The sequence below is a fragment of the Hypanus sabinus genome, chromosome 22 (genome assembly GCF_030144855.1).
Source record: "Hypanus sabinus isolate sHypSab1 chromosome 22, sHypSab1.hap1, whole genome shotgun sequence".
NCBI lineage: Eukaryota > Metazoa > Chordata > Chondrichthyes > Myliobatiformes > Dasyatidae > Hypanus > Hypanus sabinus.
The window spans coordinates 59,974,700-59,994,245 of NC_082727.1; the positions used below are offsets into that span (position 1 = coordinate 59,974,700).

Consider the following 19,546-nt stretch of genomic DNA (forward strand, 5'->3'; position numbering starts at 1 on the left):
TAGAACTACTGTATATTTCTGTTTAATATTCCTGGAGTTTTCTGATACATTTTATTCTTCTCCCACCAGATCTGTTCTAATAGTAAAAATCTTCTTTAAAAATGAATAAAAAAGGTAATAATTTTACATTTTTAAATGGTTTCTATTTTTCAAAGAAAAATGCTTGATCACATTATTTAGCTTGCATTGTAATCAAAAACTTCTATGCTACATGAGAACACCATAGAATCCTTTCTTCAGCACCACCTCCTCCATGTGCCATTTTCACCAAAGTTACTGTTGCTCCCTTTCACTGAAAATGACTAATGCTTCAAAATTGAACTGAGAATCTTACTTGGGGATGGGATTAAAAAATACTTTGCCACCTGCATTAGTAACTCTAGACCCCTACAGTCTGAGTATTTTGTTCGTGCTGCACGGCCAGATTTCTTGCCCGCTTTTTGCCACTTGCACAATTTGTCTTTTCTCACAGATTGGGTGTTTGATGTTTTCTCACACAAGTTCAGTGGTGCTTCTTTGTTTCACGGCTGCCTATGGGAGGACGGATCTCTGAGAGTAGTATTCTGCTTGATAATAAAGTTACTTCAAATCTTTAAGGGATTTGGCATGATTTACCTTTAAAATTTTACAGATTCCATGCTATTTTAGAAGTTTAAAAATTTGGTACTATTTTTCCCTTGCTTTGGACTGCACTATCATGAAAGTAAACCAATGTAAAACCTGCTGAAGATATTTTGTTATTTGATATGGTACTAATACAGAGTTATCTTATAAAATACAGTTAAATTAATGCTACAATGTTTCAAAATAGGCAATTCAGCATTTTACTTGGGAAATGACATCAAGGAGGATGACATTTGCTATGAGGACTATCTGATAAAGTCACCACCTGCGAGTAAATTTGGAACACAGGTATGTTCAAAATATTCACTGAGATGTTGTACTTGACAGCTTTTTAAGCATTCATGAATATATTTCTGGTATTGAAATACAGGAAAATTGCAAACAAAAACCCATGTAAGTATAATGTGATATGGAAGAAATCTGTATCTAAAAAATCATTTTGCATAATGTTTTCATACATAAAACCTGGCACGGTAGTGTAATGGTTAGCACAACACCTTACAGTATAGATGGCCCGGGTCCAATTCTTGCCGCTGCCTGTAAGGAGTTTGTATGTTATCCCCGTGTCCGCATGGGTTTCCTCCAGGTGCTCCTGTTTTCTCCAGCAAGCCAAAGGCTTACTGGTTGGTAGGTTACTTGGTCATTGTAAATTGTCCCGTGATTAGGCGTGGATTTAATCGGGACTTTGTTGGGTGGTGTGGCTTGAAGGGGGGTGGAAGAGCCTATTCAACAAATAAGTATTTCTTTAAATTGAAGAGAATATTGCCTTTTAGCAAAACATCCCATCAATGCACTTAAAAATGTAGTGAACAGCCATTGAAAAAGTAGTCCTATCAAACAAAGGAACAAAAAGTTTAGTGAAATGACAGTTCCTTTCCCTCCATGATCAGAATGTCTAAACAGACAAAGAACCCATGAACATTACCTCACTAATTTTGCTCTTTTTTTGCACTACCTATGTAATTTTTAAAATGTATTTCTTGTAATTTTTTTGCATGTGTTGTGTATTGCACTGTACTGCTGTACAAGTTTCAGGACATAAATCTGTGATCACAAAGCTGATTCTGATTCTAATATACTCTCGTTATATGTGCCAGAATTCCACTTGTAACTTAAATTTGAATAACCTATTGCACAATGTCACACAGCAAGATCAGGAACATTACCTGAAATGAATATTACCTGAGTTATCCAATGTTGTCCTGTCACTTTCATGAGTTACAGAAGAATATAGCACAGGAAAAGGCCTTTCAGCAACAGTTATGTCTGTTAATACAGGGTGAAGGGAGTGAATTTAAATTAGCAAAATAACCAGCAGACCATAAGATATAGGAGCAGAATTAGGCCATTTGGCCCATTGAGTCTGCTCTGCTGTTTCATCATGGCTGATCCATATTCCCTCTCAACCCCAATCTCCTGCCTTCTCTCAATATCCCTTCATGTCCTGACTAATCAAGAATCTATCAACCTCTGCCTTAAACATACCCAATGACTTGGTCTCCACAGCTGCCTGTGGCAACAAATTACTCAGATTCACCACTCTCTGGCTAAAGAAATTCCTCCTCATCTCCATTCTAGAATGATGCCCCTGTAACCTGAGGCTGTGTCTTCAGGTCTTGGACTCCCCCATCATACAAGGTGTCTTTAAATATTTCTGCAAAAAATCTCAACGAAAGATATTGATAATCAAAAACACTTCCTTCAAATAAAAGGTGTAGCCATGGACACTTGCATGGGTCCCAGCTATGCCTACTTTTTTGTCTGCTACATGGAACAGTCTGTATCCCAAGCCTACACTTGCGGCCATCTGCCACTTTTCCGTAGCTACATCAGTGACTACATTGGTGCTGCTTCCTGCACCCATGCGGAGCTCATCAACTTCATTCACTTTGCCTCCAACTTCCACCCGTCCTCAAATTTACCTGGTCGATTTCCGACACCTCCCTTCCCTTTCTCTATCTCTGGAGACAGCTTATCTACTGATGTCTATTACAAGCCTACTGACTCTCACAGCTATCTGGACTATACCTCCTCCTACCCTGTTACATGTAAAAACGCCATTCCCTTCTCTCAATTCCTTTGTCTCCACCACATCTGCTCTCAGGATGAAGCTTTTCAACTCAGAACAAAAGGGATGTTCTCCTTTTTCAAAGGAGGGTGATTCCCTTCCTCCATCATCAACACTACCCTCAACAGCATCTCTTTCATTTCACGCATATCTTCTCTCACCTGATTCTCCCACCATCCTACCAGGAATAGGGCTCCTCTTGTCCTCATCTTCCACCCCACCAGCCTCTGTGTCCAGCACATAATTCTCCGCAACTTCTGCCATCTCCAATGGGATCCCACCACCAAACATATCTTTCCCTCGCCCCCACTTTCTACTTTCCGGAGGGATTGCTCCCTGTGTAACTCTCTTGTCCATTCGTCCCTCCTCACTGATCTCCCTCCTGGCACTTACCCTTGCAAACAGAACAAGTGCTACACCTGCCCATACACCTCCTTCCCTAACATAGCTTAAGGCCCCAAACAGTTCTTTCAGGTGAGGTGACACTTCACCTGTAAGTCTGTTGGGGTCATCTACTGTATCTGGAGCTCCTGGTGTGGCCTTAAATATACCCAATGACTTGGCCTGCTCAGCCATCTGTGACAACAAATTACACAGGCTCACCACTTTCTGGCTAAAGAAATTCCTCCTCTCTGTTCTAGAAAGACCCCTCTATTCTCAGGTGGTGTCCTCTGGTCACCTATTTTAATTCCACTTCCTATTCCCATTCCGATAAGTCTATCCACAGCATCCCCTGCTGTCAGGACGAGGCCACACTCAGGTTGGAGGAACAACACCTTGTATTCAGTCTGGGTAGCCTCCAACCTGCTGGCATGGACATCAATTTTTCAAATTTCTGGTAATGGGCCCCCCTTCACCATTCCCCATCCCCTTTACCCTCTCTCACTATCTCTGGTGCTCTTCCTCCCTTTCCTTCCTTCCACGTCCTTCAGTCCTCTCTTATAGATTCCCCTTCTCCAACCCTGTATCTCTTTCACCAATCAACTTTCCAGCTCTGTACTTCACCTCTTCCTCTCCCGATTTTACCAATCACCTTATGCTTCTCCTTCCCCTCCCCCCACTTTTTAATCGACTCATCTTTTTTTCTCCAGTCGTACTGCAGGGTCTTAGCTTGAAACATCAACTATACTCTTTTCCATAGATGCTGCCTGGCCTGCTGAGTTCTTCCAGCATCTTGTGTGTGTTGCTTGGATTTCCAGCATCTGAAGATTTTCTCTTGTTTGTGACTTTCTTATCAGTGCAGTTTTAACATTCATCCAGTGTATAATTTTTGTGAAAATTTGGTTGAATAAGCTAAAAGATATTTGAAGATCAAGACCTCTTACTTGGCACAAGACTGTTGGTCTGTCTAGCCTCAATGAATGATGTCCCCTCCAGGCTTCTGATACTTGAAGCACCTGCAGGTGTTTCCAACTTGGTGTCCACAGGCCCTTTGCTTAATGCTATTGGTCCATGGCATAAAAAAGGTGTGGACCCCCCACCCCAACCCCAGGCCTAGGTATGTGATCAATACCAGCAACACTCTGAAAAATCCTCCAAGTTCCCAGAAAAGGTGAGTGAATCAGCATCAGCCTTTTCTCCCAACCACATCTCTGGTGCTGAGGCCTTTGTAGCACCAAACCAACAGCACTGGACTGGCCACATCAACTGCATGCTTGACACCAAACTCCCAAAACAGGGCCCTTATTCTGAGCTTGTGGGAGGAGGTAAGCAGGCAGACAGAAAAAGACTGAAGGATGTGCTCAAAGTTTCCTTAAAGTTCAAAATTCCCACTGATGCTTGGGAATCACTGGCCCATGACCATCTAAAGTGCAGCAGCATCCAGGATTGTGTTGAATACCTCGAGGATATATATTAGGAGCATGCGGAATCCCCGTGTTAGAGGGGAAAGAGCACGGCATGTTACAACCTTGCCCCCTCAGTCACTTCCTGCCTTTTCGTGGAAGAGTCTGCAGTTTACAACGGGCCTCATCACCCACCTCAGAACACAGAACCTCACTGGAAGCAGGTCAGCCTCAACTCCGGGGGACTGTCATAGGAGGAGAACTAAGAGACAAAATTATGAATCTATGGCATTTACTTATCACAGCATCGTGTAAAATTTGCATTTTCTGAAATTAATCTTGGTGAGGAGCAAACTTTAGCTTGTTAGCACAATGCCACCAACTAACCAATCTGCACTTCTAGCGAATTTGCTCTTGGTGTGGGTTGGCCTTTACTCAGACTCATTATTTTCTTTTCTTAGTCATCATGGAAAAAACGATACTTCATACTGGCAAAATCAAAAGAAGAACATGTTCTGAGTTACTTCAAAAACAAAGAAGTGAGCCGAAAGTCACTGCCACTGGGGGAGATACGTATAAGAAAGTAAGAACACAGCATTATTAAAGTTAATTTATTTTTCATGCATTGAAGTTCTGCTGTGGTTTATAGAATATCTATACCAAGTTCTCTTCAGAACAGTTTGTCTTTTATTAATTTGTCTGGTAAAATTTGGTGATTGAACCTGAAATGGCTACTCAATCAACTTTCACTTAAAGAGAGCAGTCTCAGCTTTGACTTAATTGAGAATGGTTCCTTTGACAGTTTTCAGTATTAATTCTGACTTAAGCCATCATTCCCTACTGGGGCATAGGCTGCCATCAGCAACCCACTTGAGTTCTCTGTCCTGGGCCAGTCTTGCAAGTTGTCACAAGTGTAGCCCATCTTCTCCCAGGGACGAGGTCTTTGGAGCTTCTGTTAACATTTCTGGAGCTCTGGGTTTTTACGGGATCAGGTTCCGAGCTGCATACCTAAACCTCCTCTTTTCACAACTTGGCTTGGGACTATCCATGGCAGAATTGATTAATCCTGATCTACAAACTACTTTCACTGCAAGACGTGTTCCATATGCGACATCCTCCATTTCTAGATCAAATGATGCTTCCTAATGTCAGCACTCCTGTGATATATTCCATCTTTCGTTTCCAAAACTTTAAGTCTGTTAGAGTATCCTTGCTATATTGAATCTGATTGGCTATCCCTGACCCAAGTACATGCATGAGTTAAAAAAAAGTGTTGAAGGAAAGGGCATTGCTATGTTTTGCTCAGTCTACCTCCCCTCCTCTTCTATTCCCCTCTATGGTCTCTTATATTTTCTCAACACCCTATCCGCTGGTGCCCCCTCCTCCTTCCCTTTCTCCCATGATCCACTCTCCTATCAGATTCCTTCCTCTACAACCCTTTACTTTTCCTTCCCACCTGGCTTCACCTATCACCTTCCAGCCTGTCTTCCTTCCCTTCTGCCCGCCTTTCAATTCTGGCACCTGCCCCTTCCTTTCCAGTCCTGATGAAGGGTCTTGGCCAGAAACGTTGACTGTATCAACATTTCCATAGATGCTGCATGACTTGCTGAGTTCCTCTCGTATTTAGTTTGTGTTGCTTAACATTTAATTGCTGTTTTAATCATTAAAGTTTTATTAATGTGATCAAAAGCTAACACTCAAACCACATTTGATAATCTTTCATATATTTCTCTTTATTTAAACAGCATTACAGAGTTATGCATAAGACCAGATTACCATTCCAAATGGAATACACTACAAAAACTTTTAAAATGTTCTTCTGAGAATGTTATGCTTGTGAAGACTGAAGAAAGAGAATACTTTTTTATCGGAGAAGCGTGAGTATTGAGAATTAGAATGATCACATTTTGGTATCAACAAATGCAGAATGTTCTGAGAAGCTTGAGTGAAAATTTATAATATAACTAATATACAAATAGAGCACAGCAGGACATTGTCATGACTAATATTCTGAAGCTTAAGAATTTACCCGAGTTTACCAGTTAACCTTGGTACTAATAAATCAAATTGTCTTTGATCCTGTCTCCAATGAACTTGCTGGTGACTTTCTAAGTATGACACTGAAAACAGGTCCACTACATCTTGGAGATGGTCACACACAATAGTATTGCCTTTCAGCCTCATCTCTAGCACTGCTTAACAGAGCTTCTATCAGGTGCAGTTACAACTTACTATTTTTTGTTCCCACATCACCTTTGATTCTTTTGTCACTCGCACTACAGAATTTATATTAGCCACTTGGAGGGAAATCAGTGCACCTATGTGGTTCCAAGAGAAATGAACAAACTTCAAAATTCAACTTAAATTTATTATCCAAGTACAAATATGTCAGCTTATACAACCCTGAGATTCAGTTCCTTGCATGCATGCACAATAAATCCAAGAAACACAATAGAATCAATGAAAGATGGTACCCAACAGGACAGACAAACAACCCGTGTGCAAAAGACAACAAATTGTGCCAATACAAAAAAAAAGAAAGAAATATTGAGAACATGAGATGAAGAGGCAGACTGACATGACCCAAATTCAGGACCAAACTTGGGTTCCTGGATCAGGGTGACAGTAGAACCAGACACCATGGTAACATAGTGGTTAGTGCAACACTATTACAGCTCAGGACATTGGAGTTTGGAGTTCAAGTTCAGATTCTGTAAGGAGTTTATACATTCTCCCAAGGACTGTCTGGGTTTCCTTCAGGTGCTTCAATTTCCTCCCACAGTCCAAAGATGCACTGGGTGGGAGGTTAAGTGGTCATTGTAAATTGTCCTGTGATTTCGCTAGGTTTAAATAGGTGGGATGCTGGGCAGCTTGGCCCAGTGGGCTAGAAGGACCTGTTCAGTGCTGTATCTCTAAACAAATAAATAGATAAAGAAAGAAACTGAGGCACTACTATGGTGTAAAGGCGATTTAGAAGTGAACTGTAAATAATTCCAAGGCATACACATCTGGAATTAAGGTGACAGAATTATGTGCTCGTATATATGGGGGAAGTCATTGGAAGTCCACAGAAGTTTCCATCAACCAAGCTTTTAAAGGTCATGAAGTTAAGGAAAGACTGGCAATAAACAGGGTGTGAAATGGTATCACTACATGTGTAACAGTGAGAATGTCCTGTAGATTACCTCTTTTAACTGTGACTTTTCATTCTCAGAAAATCCTTAGAACTACTGCACCAAGTAATTGCAAGTCTGCGTCAGATGAGTGAAAGCCAAATCCAGGTAAGAAAAATTGACACGTGCAAAACTAACTGTGGCTAAAAGTTTCAAATGCGCTTGCTCATTTAGAATCATCTTAACACCAATTAAAATGCTACAGGTGCTTCCATAATGTGTGCGACTTGTATTTATAATTTAGTATGAACTAGTAGTGATATGATTATTGGTTAAAGTATATTTAAATTGATCTTATATCAACACTGGTGGTATTTTTATTGTCCAGAAATCCAGTGCCAAGAGGTGTATGATTCCGCGATGTTTTATACAACTGAAAAATAAATACACAAACTAGGCTTGAAGTTTAGATTTCTAGGATGCTTGGTTTTCAAGTTTTAAATGATGTTTATCTACAGAATAATTCCTGTGAACTTGTGAATACCAATCTGAATCAACAATCACAATTTACACCACCAAATGAAGCTGATGAAATCTATGTCTCAATACGTGAAGTTCTGCAGCAAGAGCAGGTAATGCGATATATTTCTTTGCACTCTGTGGTGTTGATACTTCTTACTTAGTGGCCATTGGGAAGGAAATCTGAAGCCTCCATTGTCCGGGGTCAGCCATGGAATTTGCATCCAAGCTGTCTAGATTTGCACACCAGGGCAGCACAGTATGGAGAGCAAGGTTTTATTCATGAGCAAGCTTCCCCTCTCCATACATCTGATAACCCAAATGAACAGCAAAGACCGATACAGTTTGGCACCAGCAGCATCACAGGAGTTGCCAGTCAATGTTGAACTCAACATGGGACTGCATTAGGGACTCCAGCTCCTTGGGAGTATTTTTCCTTGGGGTTTACTCCCGAAGCCTTCGATGTGAGTGGATATAGCCCCAAGGCAGCAGAGATCAGAGTTCTTCTTCTCCTAGATGAGCCCCATCTGCCCAAAGCGACTGGCATCAAGGAAGTATACATAGGGTAAAGGTAATGGGTATCTTGGTGTTGCTCTTTAATATTAAGCCAGTTAGTTGAAGGTGTTTCCCAATGATTTGATTAACTGGATAATTTACTTTGGTAACATACTCCATCTTGTCAGAGTGTATGAAGTTTAGGTCAAAGAGCAGACTCCTAGGGTGCTTTTCACTATAGGGAAAAAGAATAGCAAAACCTACACCATAATCATCATCGTCCCACCTAACGAATTCATAAGAAGCTCCATTACTGAGAGTGATGCAAACATGGAATTTTCTTCTGGAGAACTTAGATGAGAAGAATGCCAAAGGAGACGTTGGTTGAGCAAAGAGAGGAGTGTGGTTAGAGGGTTGTAGAAGGAAAGATGCTAGAGTGGCGTGAATTAGAGGCTCTTTTCAGTAATGTAAGATCTGCATGTGATGAGTAGACATTGCTAGAATGCCTCTAGAAACAATTATGATTTCACATTGAATCAGAATTGAGTTCATTATCGCTGACAATATCGTTAAACTTGTTTTGGATGGTCAGTGATGGATTCTTGAGGTACCCCCTTGAAGATGTTCTCAATGGTAGAGAGGGTTGTGCCGGTGATGGGGCTGGCTGAGCTGACCCCCCCACCCCCACCCCGCTGAACCTGGAGGAACAGTGGGCCACTCTTAGTCTAGCCTCTATCCTTTGAACTGTTTGGCATGGGTGACCTTACCAAGAGCCAAAGTGTAAAGACCTGACTCCAGCCAACATAGCTCTCCTGATCATTGAGGCATGCAAACCTTCAAACCCAACAACAAGGTTGTGATCCTCTTGGAGGTTGATGAAGGATCTCAGCTGGAAATATTCCCCTCCATGGATGCTGCCTGACCTGCTGCTGAGTTCCTCCAGCATTTTGTGTGTGCTGTTCAAGATCTCCAGCACCCACAGCATTGTGTTTGGGACTCAGAACACAAGTTCAAGTTTATTGTTGTCATATGCTTACATCATGCTATGAAAAGCATCTTTTTGCTGCAGCACAGTGCATTACGAGACGAGGATAAATAGAAGTTATACATTTAAATTAACATAAATTATATATAACTTGCATATTGTCTGCAGTTAACTTTGTGCACTGTGAACAGATTGAAGTTAACAACAATAGATAGATACCATAAAGATATTACAAAGACCAAAATGGCAACTTACCTTTTAGATCAAAAACACCTCCACTTTGAAAAGCATATATTACAGCTCGATGTGTCAGAGTTTGGAGTTCAATTCCAGAGCCATCTGTAAGGAGTTTGCACCCCGTGACTGTGTGGGTTTCCTCTGGGTGCTCTGGTTTCCTCCCACATTCCAAAAAGAAACCAGTTGGTAGGTTGATTGGTCACTGTAAATTGCCCTGTGATTAGGCTGGAGTTAAATAGGTGGCACGGCTCGTTGGGGGGAAAGGGCCTGCTCCGCGCCATATCTTTAAAATAAAATAATAAAAATGTTTTGGGATGTTCGTATCTGAAGCACTTCTACGTGCATGAACAATGAACATATTTTGCACAGATTTAGGGATAATTGATTATTGCAATCTGCAGTTCTTTGAAAGTGAAGATGTGGTGAAACGTGTTGAACTTTTGAGGCAGCAGACCTTGCAGTAAAAGCATTTTGAGTTGACCAGGTGCTGAAACTACAGAAGGTGCTACAGACTTGAATGGATTTGATGGACTGGACAGACATCATTAAAAGATTACCAATGTATCCTTGCTTTCAGGCACACAAACAACAAAGGGCCACAAGCAATCCAGAACCATTTGTTGAATATACTTTCACAGACGACTCAAAGTCCTATTACGATGTTCCCAGGAGTCTACTACTCAGGCTGTCACAGGTAGTGTAAATGTCCTCTTTCCAAACATTTTCCAGTGCTGCACTGCTAGAATCAGCTTCCTTACATCTGCGGTAAGCGGGGTTCAAGCCTGACCACTGTGCTGTCTACACTGAGTTTGCACATTTCCCCCGGGCACACCGGTTTCTTCCCAAGCCCCAAAAACGTGTGGCTCATTGGCAACCGTAAATCGCTCCTAGTTACAGGTGAGTGGTCAGCATAGATTTGGTTGGCCAAAGGGTCTGTGTGCTCTAGATAACTCTGTAAGTTCTGTTCCAAGCTGAGAGGACTCTGCAAAAGCAGCTGGCTTTCCTGTGACAGGCAAGTTACAGAAGATGACAATAATAAAATTATGAAATTATATTAAATCAAATGATTACAGGTTCCTTAAGGTTGTTATAGCTATGGTTGGTAATGGGGACAAGCTCCCACTACCTAGTAAATGCTCTGAATGGCATGTGCCTCAAATAGCCTCTGACAACCAAGTTCAGCTTAAGGCCTGCATTTGTGACCTGGCTTCTAAGCCTGGCGGAACTGTTTCTACTGAGTGGAGAAAGGGCAAAGGCAGGTTACTGGCAACTCAAAACCAGTCACTTTAGGCAGGTGGGGCGTCAGCCGTGGTTGGCAGCATCGGAGAAGGAAAATTCTGATGTCAAACCTCTGCTGCCGTGTGGCTATCCCCACTCATTGGGAAGGCTTCAGGAGTAATCCCTGAGGAAAAAAATCCAGAGCTGGAGTCCCTAAGGCAGTCCTACATTGAATTCAATGCTGATTAGCAACTCCCGGGACGCTGCTGGTACCAAACTGTATCAGTCCCTGCCGTTCCTTTGGGTTTGCCAGATGCATGGAGAGGGGCAGCTTGCTACATGGCCAACAGCCTGCTGTCCATATTGTTCTACGCAGCCTCGTGTATCTAGATAGCTAGAGGCAATATCCATGGTCAACCCTGACCAACACAGGCCTCAGCTCACCAAGTGATTAGATAGGCACCTGGATGATGCAGAGCTGTGTAGGAGGAAAGGGTTAAATTGATCTTAGAGTAGGGTAAAAGGTCAGTACAACATTATGGGCCAAAGTGCCTGTATTATGTGTAATGTTCTACATGCTAAGCAAAGGTATCAAAAAAGTAAGTTGTTTCGCTCATCTTTTCTTACTTGCAGCCCACACCAGAACCAGCCAACAAAGAAAAGCTACGTAGTTATTCACTGCCTACCCCACAGCTCCCAGCCCACTATGATGTACCCAGGAAGGTTATAGCTGCTGTAAGTTTGACAGATTTCTTTAAAAAAAAATTGCTTCTTACCTACTTGTTTTTTTCCACTGTGGTTATATTAACACTTTCGTTAAATTACTGAACCAGTACCCAAAGCCGTAAATTACTAATCCAGAGCCCTGAGTTTGAATTTGTGTCTACCAGTTAAATAAAACAAATCAAAGTTCAAAGTGAATTTATCACCAAGGTACATATCTGTCACCATACACAACCCTGAGATTCATTGTCTTGTGAGCATTTATAGTAAATGTAGAAACTCAATAGAATCATTGAAAGACATGCCCAACAGTTCGGACAAATAACCAGTGTGTAAAAAAAAACAAACTGCAAATACAAAAAGAAAAAGAAATAATAATAATAACTGGTAACTGTAATTGTGGGGGTGAAATTACTGGATTGTTGTTAAAGCTCTACTGGCATCAAATATCAAAGGAAGGACATTAGCAATCCTTACTTGATCGAGCTTATTGACAACTCCACCTCACCAATCTGGTCAGCGCTTATCGACAACTCCACCTCACCAATCTGGTCAGCGCTTATCGACAACTCCACCTCACCAATCTGGTCAGCGCTTATCGACAACTCCACCTCACCAATCTGGTCAGTGCTTATCGACAACTCCACCTCACCAATCTGGTCAGTGCTTATCGACAACTCCACCTCACCAATCTGGTCAGTGCTTATCGACAACTCCACCTCACCAATCTGGTCAGTGCTTATCGACAACTCCACCTCACCAATCTGGTCAGTGCTTATCGACAACTCCACCTCACCAATCTGGTCAGTGCTTATCGACAACTCCACCTCACCAATCTGGTCAGTGCTTATCAACAACTCCACCTCACCAATCTGGTCAGTGCTTATTGACAACTCCACCTCACCAATCTGGTCAGCGCTTATTGACAACTCCACCTCACCAATCTGGTCAGCGCTTATTGACATCTCCACCTCACCAATCTGGTCAGCGCTTATTGACAACTCCACCTCACCAATCTGGTCAGCACATCTTTGCCCTCAGGAAAGGCCTGGTAGGTCAATCACTTCCAGGTCAATTAGATGACCACAATAGAAGCTTCTCACGTATATGCAGTGGGCAAATTAATGAAAATATTTATTAATTACTTAATCTACAAAACTATCAAATCCTGTCATCTGGAAACTTTAAATGGCAAAACTGAGGTTCAAAGATTATTATTTGTAAAATGTATTGTAAAAGATGTAAAGTGCCCCAACACCTTTGAAATGTGCAAGAATTAAGATTTATTATCACTGGCATATGCCATAAAATTTGTTATGTGCAGCAGTACATTGCAATACACAATAATAAAAACTATTAATCACAATAATAAACAAATAAATAATGCAAAAAAAGGAAAATATATTAAGGTGTTGTTCATAGGCTCAATGCGCATTCAGAAATCTGATTACGGAGGGGAAGAAGCCGTTTCTGAAACGTTGAGGGTGTATCTTCAGGCTCCTGTACCACTACCTAGATGGTAGCAATGAGAAGAGGACGTGTCCTGAATGATGAGGGTCCTTAATGATGGATGCCACCTTTTTGAGGCATCGCCTTTTGAAGATGTCCTCGATGCTAGGGAGGCGAGTGCCCATGATAGAGCTGGCTGAGTTTACAACTTTCTGCAGCTTTTTCCGATCCTGTGCAGTGCCCCCTCGCCTCATACCAGATGGTGATGCAACCAGTTAGAACGCTCTCCCCAGTACATCTGTAGAAGTTTGTGAGAGCTGTTGATGATATACTGATTCCTAATGAAACACAGCTGCTGTCAAGCCTTCTTTATAACTGCTTCCATAAGCTGCGCCCAGGATAGATCATCAGAGATGTCGACACCCAGGAATTTGAAATTGTTCACACTTTCCACGGCTGATCCCTCGATGAGAACTGGTGTATGTTCCTGCAACTTCCCCTGCCTGAAGTCCACAGTCGGTTCTTTGGTCTTACTGATGTTGTTCCCGTGACACCGTTCAACCAGCTGATCTATCTCGCTCTTGTACGCCTCGTCATCAGTTACCAGCCTGAAGATAGTGGGGAGTAATTTGTCACTAATGTTTAAGGAAGCATTATTGTGATACCTTTACTCACCTGCAGGTAAAAGGTGGTAGAGCCCCACCTGGAGGAGTCGACTACCATTTCTGTCATCTGGGAGAACTGTATTCATGTGTTAAACCAGATGAAACAAAATGAGATTAGAGGACAGACTATCCTTTCTAATTCCATTGAGATTAGGCTAAATGATAGCACCATGACTCTGTATTTGATACCTCCATGCGAAACATTTGACTGTGACACTGCCTGTCCCTGTTCCCAAATTTAATCTCATCTTATTTAGAAGTTGCCAAAATTCCTTCAGATCCATTGCACAAGAAATTTTAAAAATAGCATTTCTTTTTTCAGGATTTAAGCCAAGAAATTGATACATTAAAAAACCAGATCACCAGGGTTAATGTATTCATTAGGCAACGTGTTAACATTCAACAAAGATTGATCCACATAATGCTGTAACTAGTCCAAACTCAAAACACCCAAACAAGCAGTTTAGAATATGAACGTCTCTGGGTTTGTCACATAGTTAGAGATTTTAAAAGCTAACAGTGTGTTTGCAAAATGTGGCCAATTTTTATTAACTTTTTAAAAGCTCATTCAGTTTTTTTCCTGTCACAAATCTAGAACTGGAGAAGTAAGAAAGGGGAATCGGCCGACTCAGGGATCTATGAGTCCATGGCCACAATGTGAGTATAAAAGAATTTCAGTAGTTAAAATAATAGGCCTCTGTAATTAGAAAGATATATGTTGTAATGTGAGTGTTATTAAAAGTAAGTTAATACTAATCGGGAAGCTGTTGGTAGCAAGAGGTGGGATCTGGGGTTGGCGGGGTCTTTACTTCCACTCTTTTTACTCCCAGTACGCATTGTATATAGTTCCCCCACCCAGGCTGCACGAGGTACCTGGAAGCCTCTGTATTGTAAATATCATTTGCCGTCCCAGATAAAGATGCTCTTTTGGCCATCAAGTTGTCGAGTGGTCTTTTTGTAAAGTAGAAGTTACCACATATTTTTGGCAACGAGGTAAACTGGTTTTGTGGACGGGTTGGCTCCTTTTTCGGTCAGGAGCTGTGAGCAGGTGAGGAGCCTTGTGTTCGGATGGCTGCGTTCGGAACGGTCGGTGTGTTCGACGAGCAAATCGAGGAGTGGCCGGAGTACGAGGGAAGGTTGGGCCACTTTTTCTGTGCTACTGAAATTACTGAGGAGGCTAAGAAGCGCTGTATTCTCCTGAGTGTGTGTGGGGCAAGGACGTACAAGCTGATACGGAACTTAGCTACGCCGCGGAAACGGAGAAATTCCGTACGACGAACTGGTCAAGCTCGTGGGGAACCACCACAATCTGAAGCCTTCAGTGACAGTTCAACGGTTCAAGTTTCACAGCCGTGTCCGGAGGCCAGGTCAGTCTGTGGGCGATTTTGTGGCCGAGCTTCAGCAGCTGTCGGAGCATTGAGATTTCGGAGCCATGTTGGCTGACATGCTCCGTGACAGATTAGTATGCGGCATTAATAATGCCGCCGTACAATGCCGCTTGTTGGGGGAAACCTCACCGTTGACTTTCAAGACAGCCCTAGAGATTGCTCAAGGCATGGAGCTGGCTGCTGATAATGCCAAGGATACACAGAAAGAATATGGGGGGTCGCAGTCGACGGCAGTGCTCCAAGTCAGGAGGGAGACTGGTAGACAGGGAAAGCGGGTCGAATGTTTTCGGTGTGGAGGAATGCAATATGCAAATGTTTGTAAATTCAAAGATACTGTCTGTCATGCTTGTGGCAAAAAGGGACATGTCGTTAAAAAGTGCAGGAGCTTAAAGGGTGAGGTTAAGCCTGGGCAGGGGAAAGCTCAGCAGACTCAGGCAGCCACACACCACCTAGGGGAAGCAGACAAGGAGGCAACGTGTGCCTACAACATGTTTGGGGTGGGAACGGATGAGGGACCACCTGAACCATATTATGCCACCGTCACTGTCAAGGGAAAGGACATTAAGTTCGAGATTGATTCAGGGGCATTAGTGAAGAGACCTACAGGAGGACCTGGGGATCCAACCTGCCTCCCATCAGACCATCTAAGCTCCAACTCAGGACCTATACGGGGGACCTCATTTAGGGGTGTTATATGTGGATATTTCGGCCGGGGGCCAGAAGGCTGAAGCCAGGCTGGTGATAGCTAAGGGCAGTTGGCCCAGTCTTTTGGGCCGTGATTGGCTTTGCAAAATCCAGCTCAACTGGCATGAAATTAAGTATGCACGCACAACGGAGGACATTCTGCAGCGGTACAGTGACGTTTTCAGGGATGAGCTGGGCACACTGATGGGCGTGACCGTGTCGACCCTGAGGCCACACCATGTTTTTTTAAGCCCAGGGCAGTGCCCTATGCCATGAAAGGCAAAGTCGAGGCACAACTGGTACGTTTACAGGGACTGGGCATCATTGAGCCCGTCCAGTTTTGAAGACGGATAAAACGGTGAGGATATGTGGGGACTACAAGCTTACGGTGATTCGGGTCTCTAAGCTGGAGGAGTACACATTGCCACGGGTGAATGACCTGTTTGCGACCCTGTCAGGGGGTAAACTGTTCACAAAGCTGGACATGAGCCACGCCTACCAACAGCTGCTGCTCGACAAGAATTCAAATGAGTACGTCACCATCAATACGCACAAGGGATTATTCAGATACAATCGGCTGGTGTTTGGAGTGGCGTCTTTTTGTAAAGTAGAAGTTATCACAATATATATGTTCTAACAACACACACAAAATGCTGGAGGAACTCAGCAGGCCAGGCAGCATCTATGGAAAAAAGTACAATCAACGTTTCAGGCAGAAACCCTTCGGCAGGAATTTTTTCCATAGATGCTGCCTGGCCCACTAAGTTCCTCCAGCATTTTGTGCGTGTTGCTCGGGTTTCCAGCATCTGCAGATTTTCTCCTGCTTTAACAAGCACCTTCTTTGTTCCTTGTTTTGGAGTTCACAATGAACTTCTTTAACAGGTACATAAAGATCCTGTTTAAAATTGAGCTGAGTAGTAACAAAATATGACTACATTTTGTTTATCTCTGAAGAGTATCTCTTCTGTCTTTGCCTTTCCTGTTGTAATATCAAGTTCATTATAAGTTGAAAGTTCAACTTCTGCTATATTAGGAAAAATAAATAAAATCTGAAAGCATTGACCGTACCTCAAATGGGCTACTACCTAACACCCCACCAGCCTGGGTGTCCAGCACACAAGTGTTCTGTAACTTCTGCCATACATATCCAGCAGGATCCCACCACCAAGCACATCTTTCCCTCCCCCCCTTCTGCTTTCCACAGGAGTTGTTCCCTACGCAACTACCTTGTCCATTCGTCCCTCCCCAATGATCTTCCTCCTGGCACTTAACCTTGCAAGCAGAATAAGTGCCTCTGCACCTCCCTTCACCTGTGAATCTGTTGGGGTCATATACTGTATCCGGTGCTCCTGGTGCGGCCTCCTGGATACTGGGGAGACCTTATGCAGATTGGAGACCACTTTGTTGAGCACCTACACTCCGTCCACCAGAAAAAGTGGGATCTCCATTTTAATTCCACTTCCCATTCCCTTTCTGACATGTCCATCCATCCTCTACTATCACAATGAGGCCACACTCAGGCACTCAGGTTGGAGAAACAACACTGTATATTCCATCCAGGGTAGCCTCCAAACTTGTGGCATGACCATCGATTACTTGAACTTCTGGTATAGCGCCACCCCCCACCCCCCCACCAGCCCTTCACCATTCCTCATTCCCATTTCCCTCTCTCACCTTACTTGCTTACCTGCCCATCACCTCCCTCTTGTGCTCATCCCTCTTCTCTTTCTTTCATGGCCTTCTGTTCTCTGAGATTACCCTTTCTCCAGTCCTGTATCTCTTTCACTAATCAACTTCCCAACTCTTCACTTCAACCCTCCCAATTTCACCTATCACCTTGTCTTTCTTCCTCCCTTTCTTACTCTGACTCCTCATCTTTTTTTCCTGTCCTACTGATGGATCTGGGCCCGAAACGTCGTCTGTACTGTTTTCCATAGATGCTGCCTGGCCTGCTGAGTTCCCCCGGCGTTTTGTGTGTGTTGCTTGGATTTCCAGCATCTGCAGATTTTCTCCTGTTCCTGAAATGGGCTTGAGGCCTTTCTCATCTTCAAACAAATGAAACAGTTAAACATTTGTTGGGCAGTCAGCTCTAGCACTGACATACGTTGCTAAACTTGCTTTGTGGCAGCAGTGCAGTGCAACAAACTTGTTATATACCGTGTCATATGACATGGGCGATCATGGTCTTTCCATGGCCATGATTGTTCTTGGCAAACTTTTCTATGACACGGCACATGATGATGATGATTATATGAAAAACAGGGGTTAAGACTTTGAAAGTCAAGCCAACTACATTTCAATGTTGCTTATTATTTCAGTAAAGCCTGCCATGATTCGGTTTCATCTATCGACTCTCTTGGATCTTCTGATCATATACATGAAAGCAGTTTTTTAAATCTCAAGACAGCGTATGTATTTCTAACTTAATTACATCTGACCAGATTGATGCCAACCTTAAGAGTCATTGTTTACCTTTGGGGTAGTCAACCTCCCTAAATACAATTTACAAGCAGCTTGGCTGTTCTCTATCTTATTGCTTTTATTACTCATATGTAAATTGGTTCCAAACTCCAGTAATTAATGAGTGATTACTTTCCTTTCTGCACAGAATGATGTGAGTTAGGAGATCGTGGTACAGAATCGGGCAATAGATTAGATTTGGGCTTTTGGGTATGACAATAGAAAATTTTCTGGAACCAAAGTTATTAATGGAAATAAATCTGAAACACAACACAAGTGGAATTTGCTACTCTATGATGGATAGATCCCAGGAAACATTTTTATACAAGACTGTTAAGTTCATTGGATAGTTCTACATCAATTTTATTCTTAAAGGCAACATAAATGAACTTTGATAACGTTTGTAATCAATGTTTCCTTGTAGAAACTACCAGTACTACCACTCCATCCAAGTTGTATAACCAATAAAACCATGTTATAATTTTATACTTTGAAAATGACTTGAGATATTTTTCAATAGACATTCTATTTTGAGGAAAGTTTGCAATTGAATGCTAGGGAGTTGGACAGTGTGGGTGTGAATCATTTTATCACCCTTGAAAAAGTTCGATTTAATACTGCTTATGGAGCTGAGATCTGCTTTCTTCATCTGTGCACCCCAGTGGTGAGATGAAATTAAATTAATATTTCCTCAAGTTTTTGTCATGATTTTTTGAAGAGAAACACTGTAGAAATCTGCAACAAATAGCAACACTGTCAGAAATACTCAAGAGGTCATGCAGCATTTCAGAGTTGTGATCAGGACTGCTGAAGCCTCCTGGAGCTTTAGACTTTGGAGCATAGAATATAGAATTGCGTAATGCAAGAACCGGCCCTTTGACCCACAATTCTGTGCCAAACTGAGTAAATTAGTAATCAAATTGCCCACTAAGCTAATCTCTTCAGCCTGCACAATGGCCATATCTTTCCATTTGCTCCATAGTCAGGGGTCCATCTAAGAGCCTCTTGAACACCTCGAACGTATCTCCCTCCACCACAACCTTGGCAGTGCATTCCAGGCATCCACCACTCTGTGAATAAATATTTTTCAAAAAATTGGCTTGCACATCTTTGAACTTAACCTCTCTTACCTTG

At 42.5% G+C, this 19,546-nt stretch overlaps 1 protein-coding gene across 3 annotated transcripts in view; it reads left to right on the forward strand.

Moving 5' to 3' along the window:
- LOC132379667 (pleckstrin homology domain-containing family S member 1-like) overlaps positions 1–19,546 on the forward strand; it is a 33,520-nt gene that overhangs the window by 3,547 nt on the left and 10,427 nt on the right. For 2 of the 3 annotated variants that reach the window (XM_059947889.1, XM_059947890.1), the window contains exons 2-11: positions 70–114; positions 812–912; positions 4,938–5,059; positions 6,222–6,353; positions 7,691–7,757; positions 8,108–8,221; positions 10,403–10,519; positions 11,677–11,778; positions 14,476–14,537; positions 18,271–18,360. In XM_059947889.1, coding sequence (XP_059803872.1) covers positions 102–114; positions 812–912; positions 4,938–5,059; positions 6,222–6,353; positions 7,691–7,757; positions 8,108–8,221; positions 10,403–10,519; positions 11,677–11,778; positions 14,476–14,537; positions 18,271–18,360 — 920 coding nt within the window. In that variant the 5' untranslated portion in view covers positions 70–101. The remainder of the gene's footprint in view (positions 1–69; positions 115–811; positions 913–4,937; positions 5,060–6,221; positions 6,354–7,690; positions 7,758–8,107; positions 8,222–10,402; positions 10,520–11,676; positions 11,779–14,475; positions 14,538–18,270; positions 18,361–19,546) is intronic. The other variant, XM_059947891.1, reaches the window with a different exon arrangement.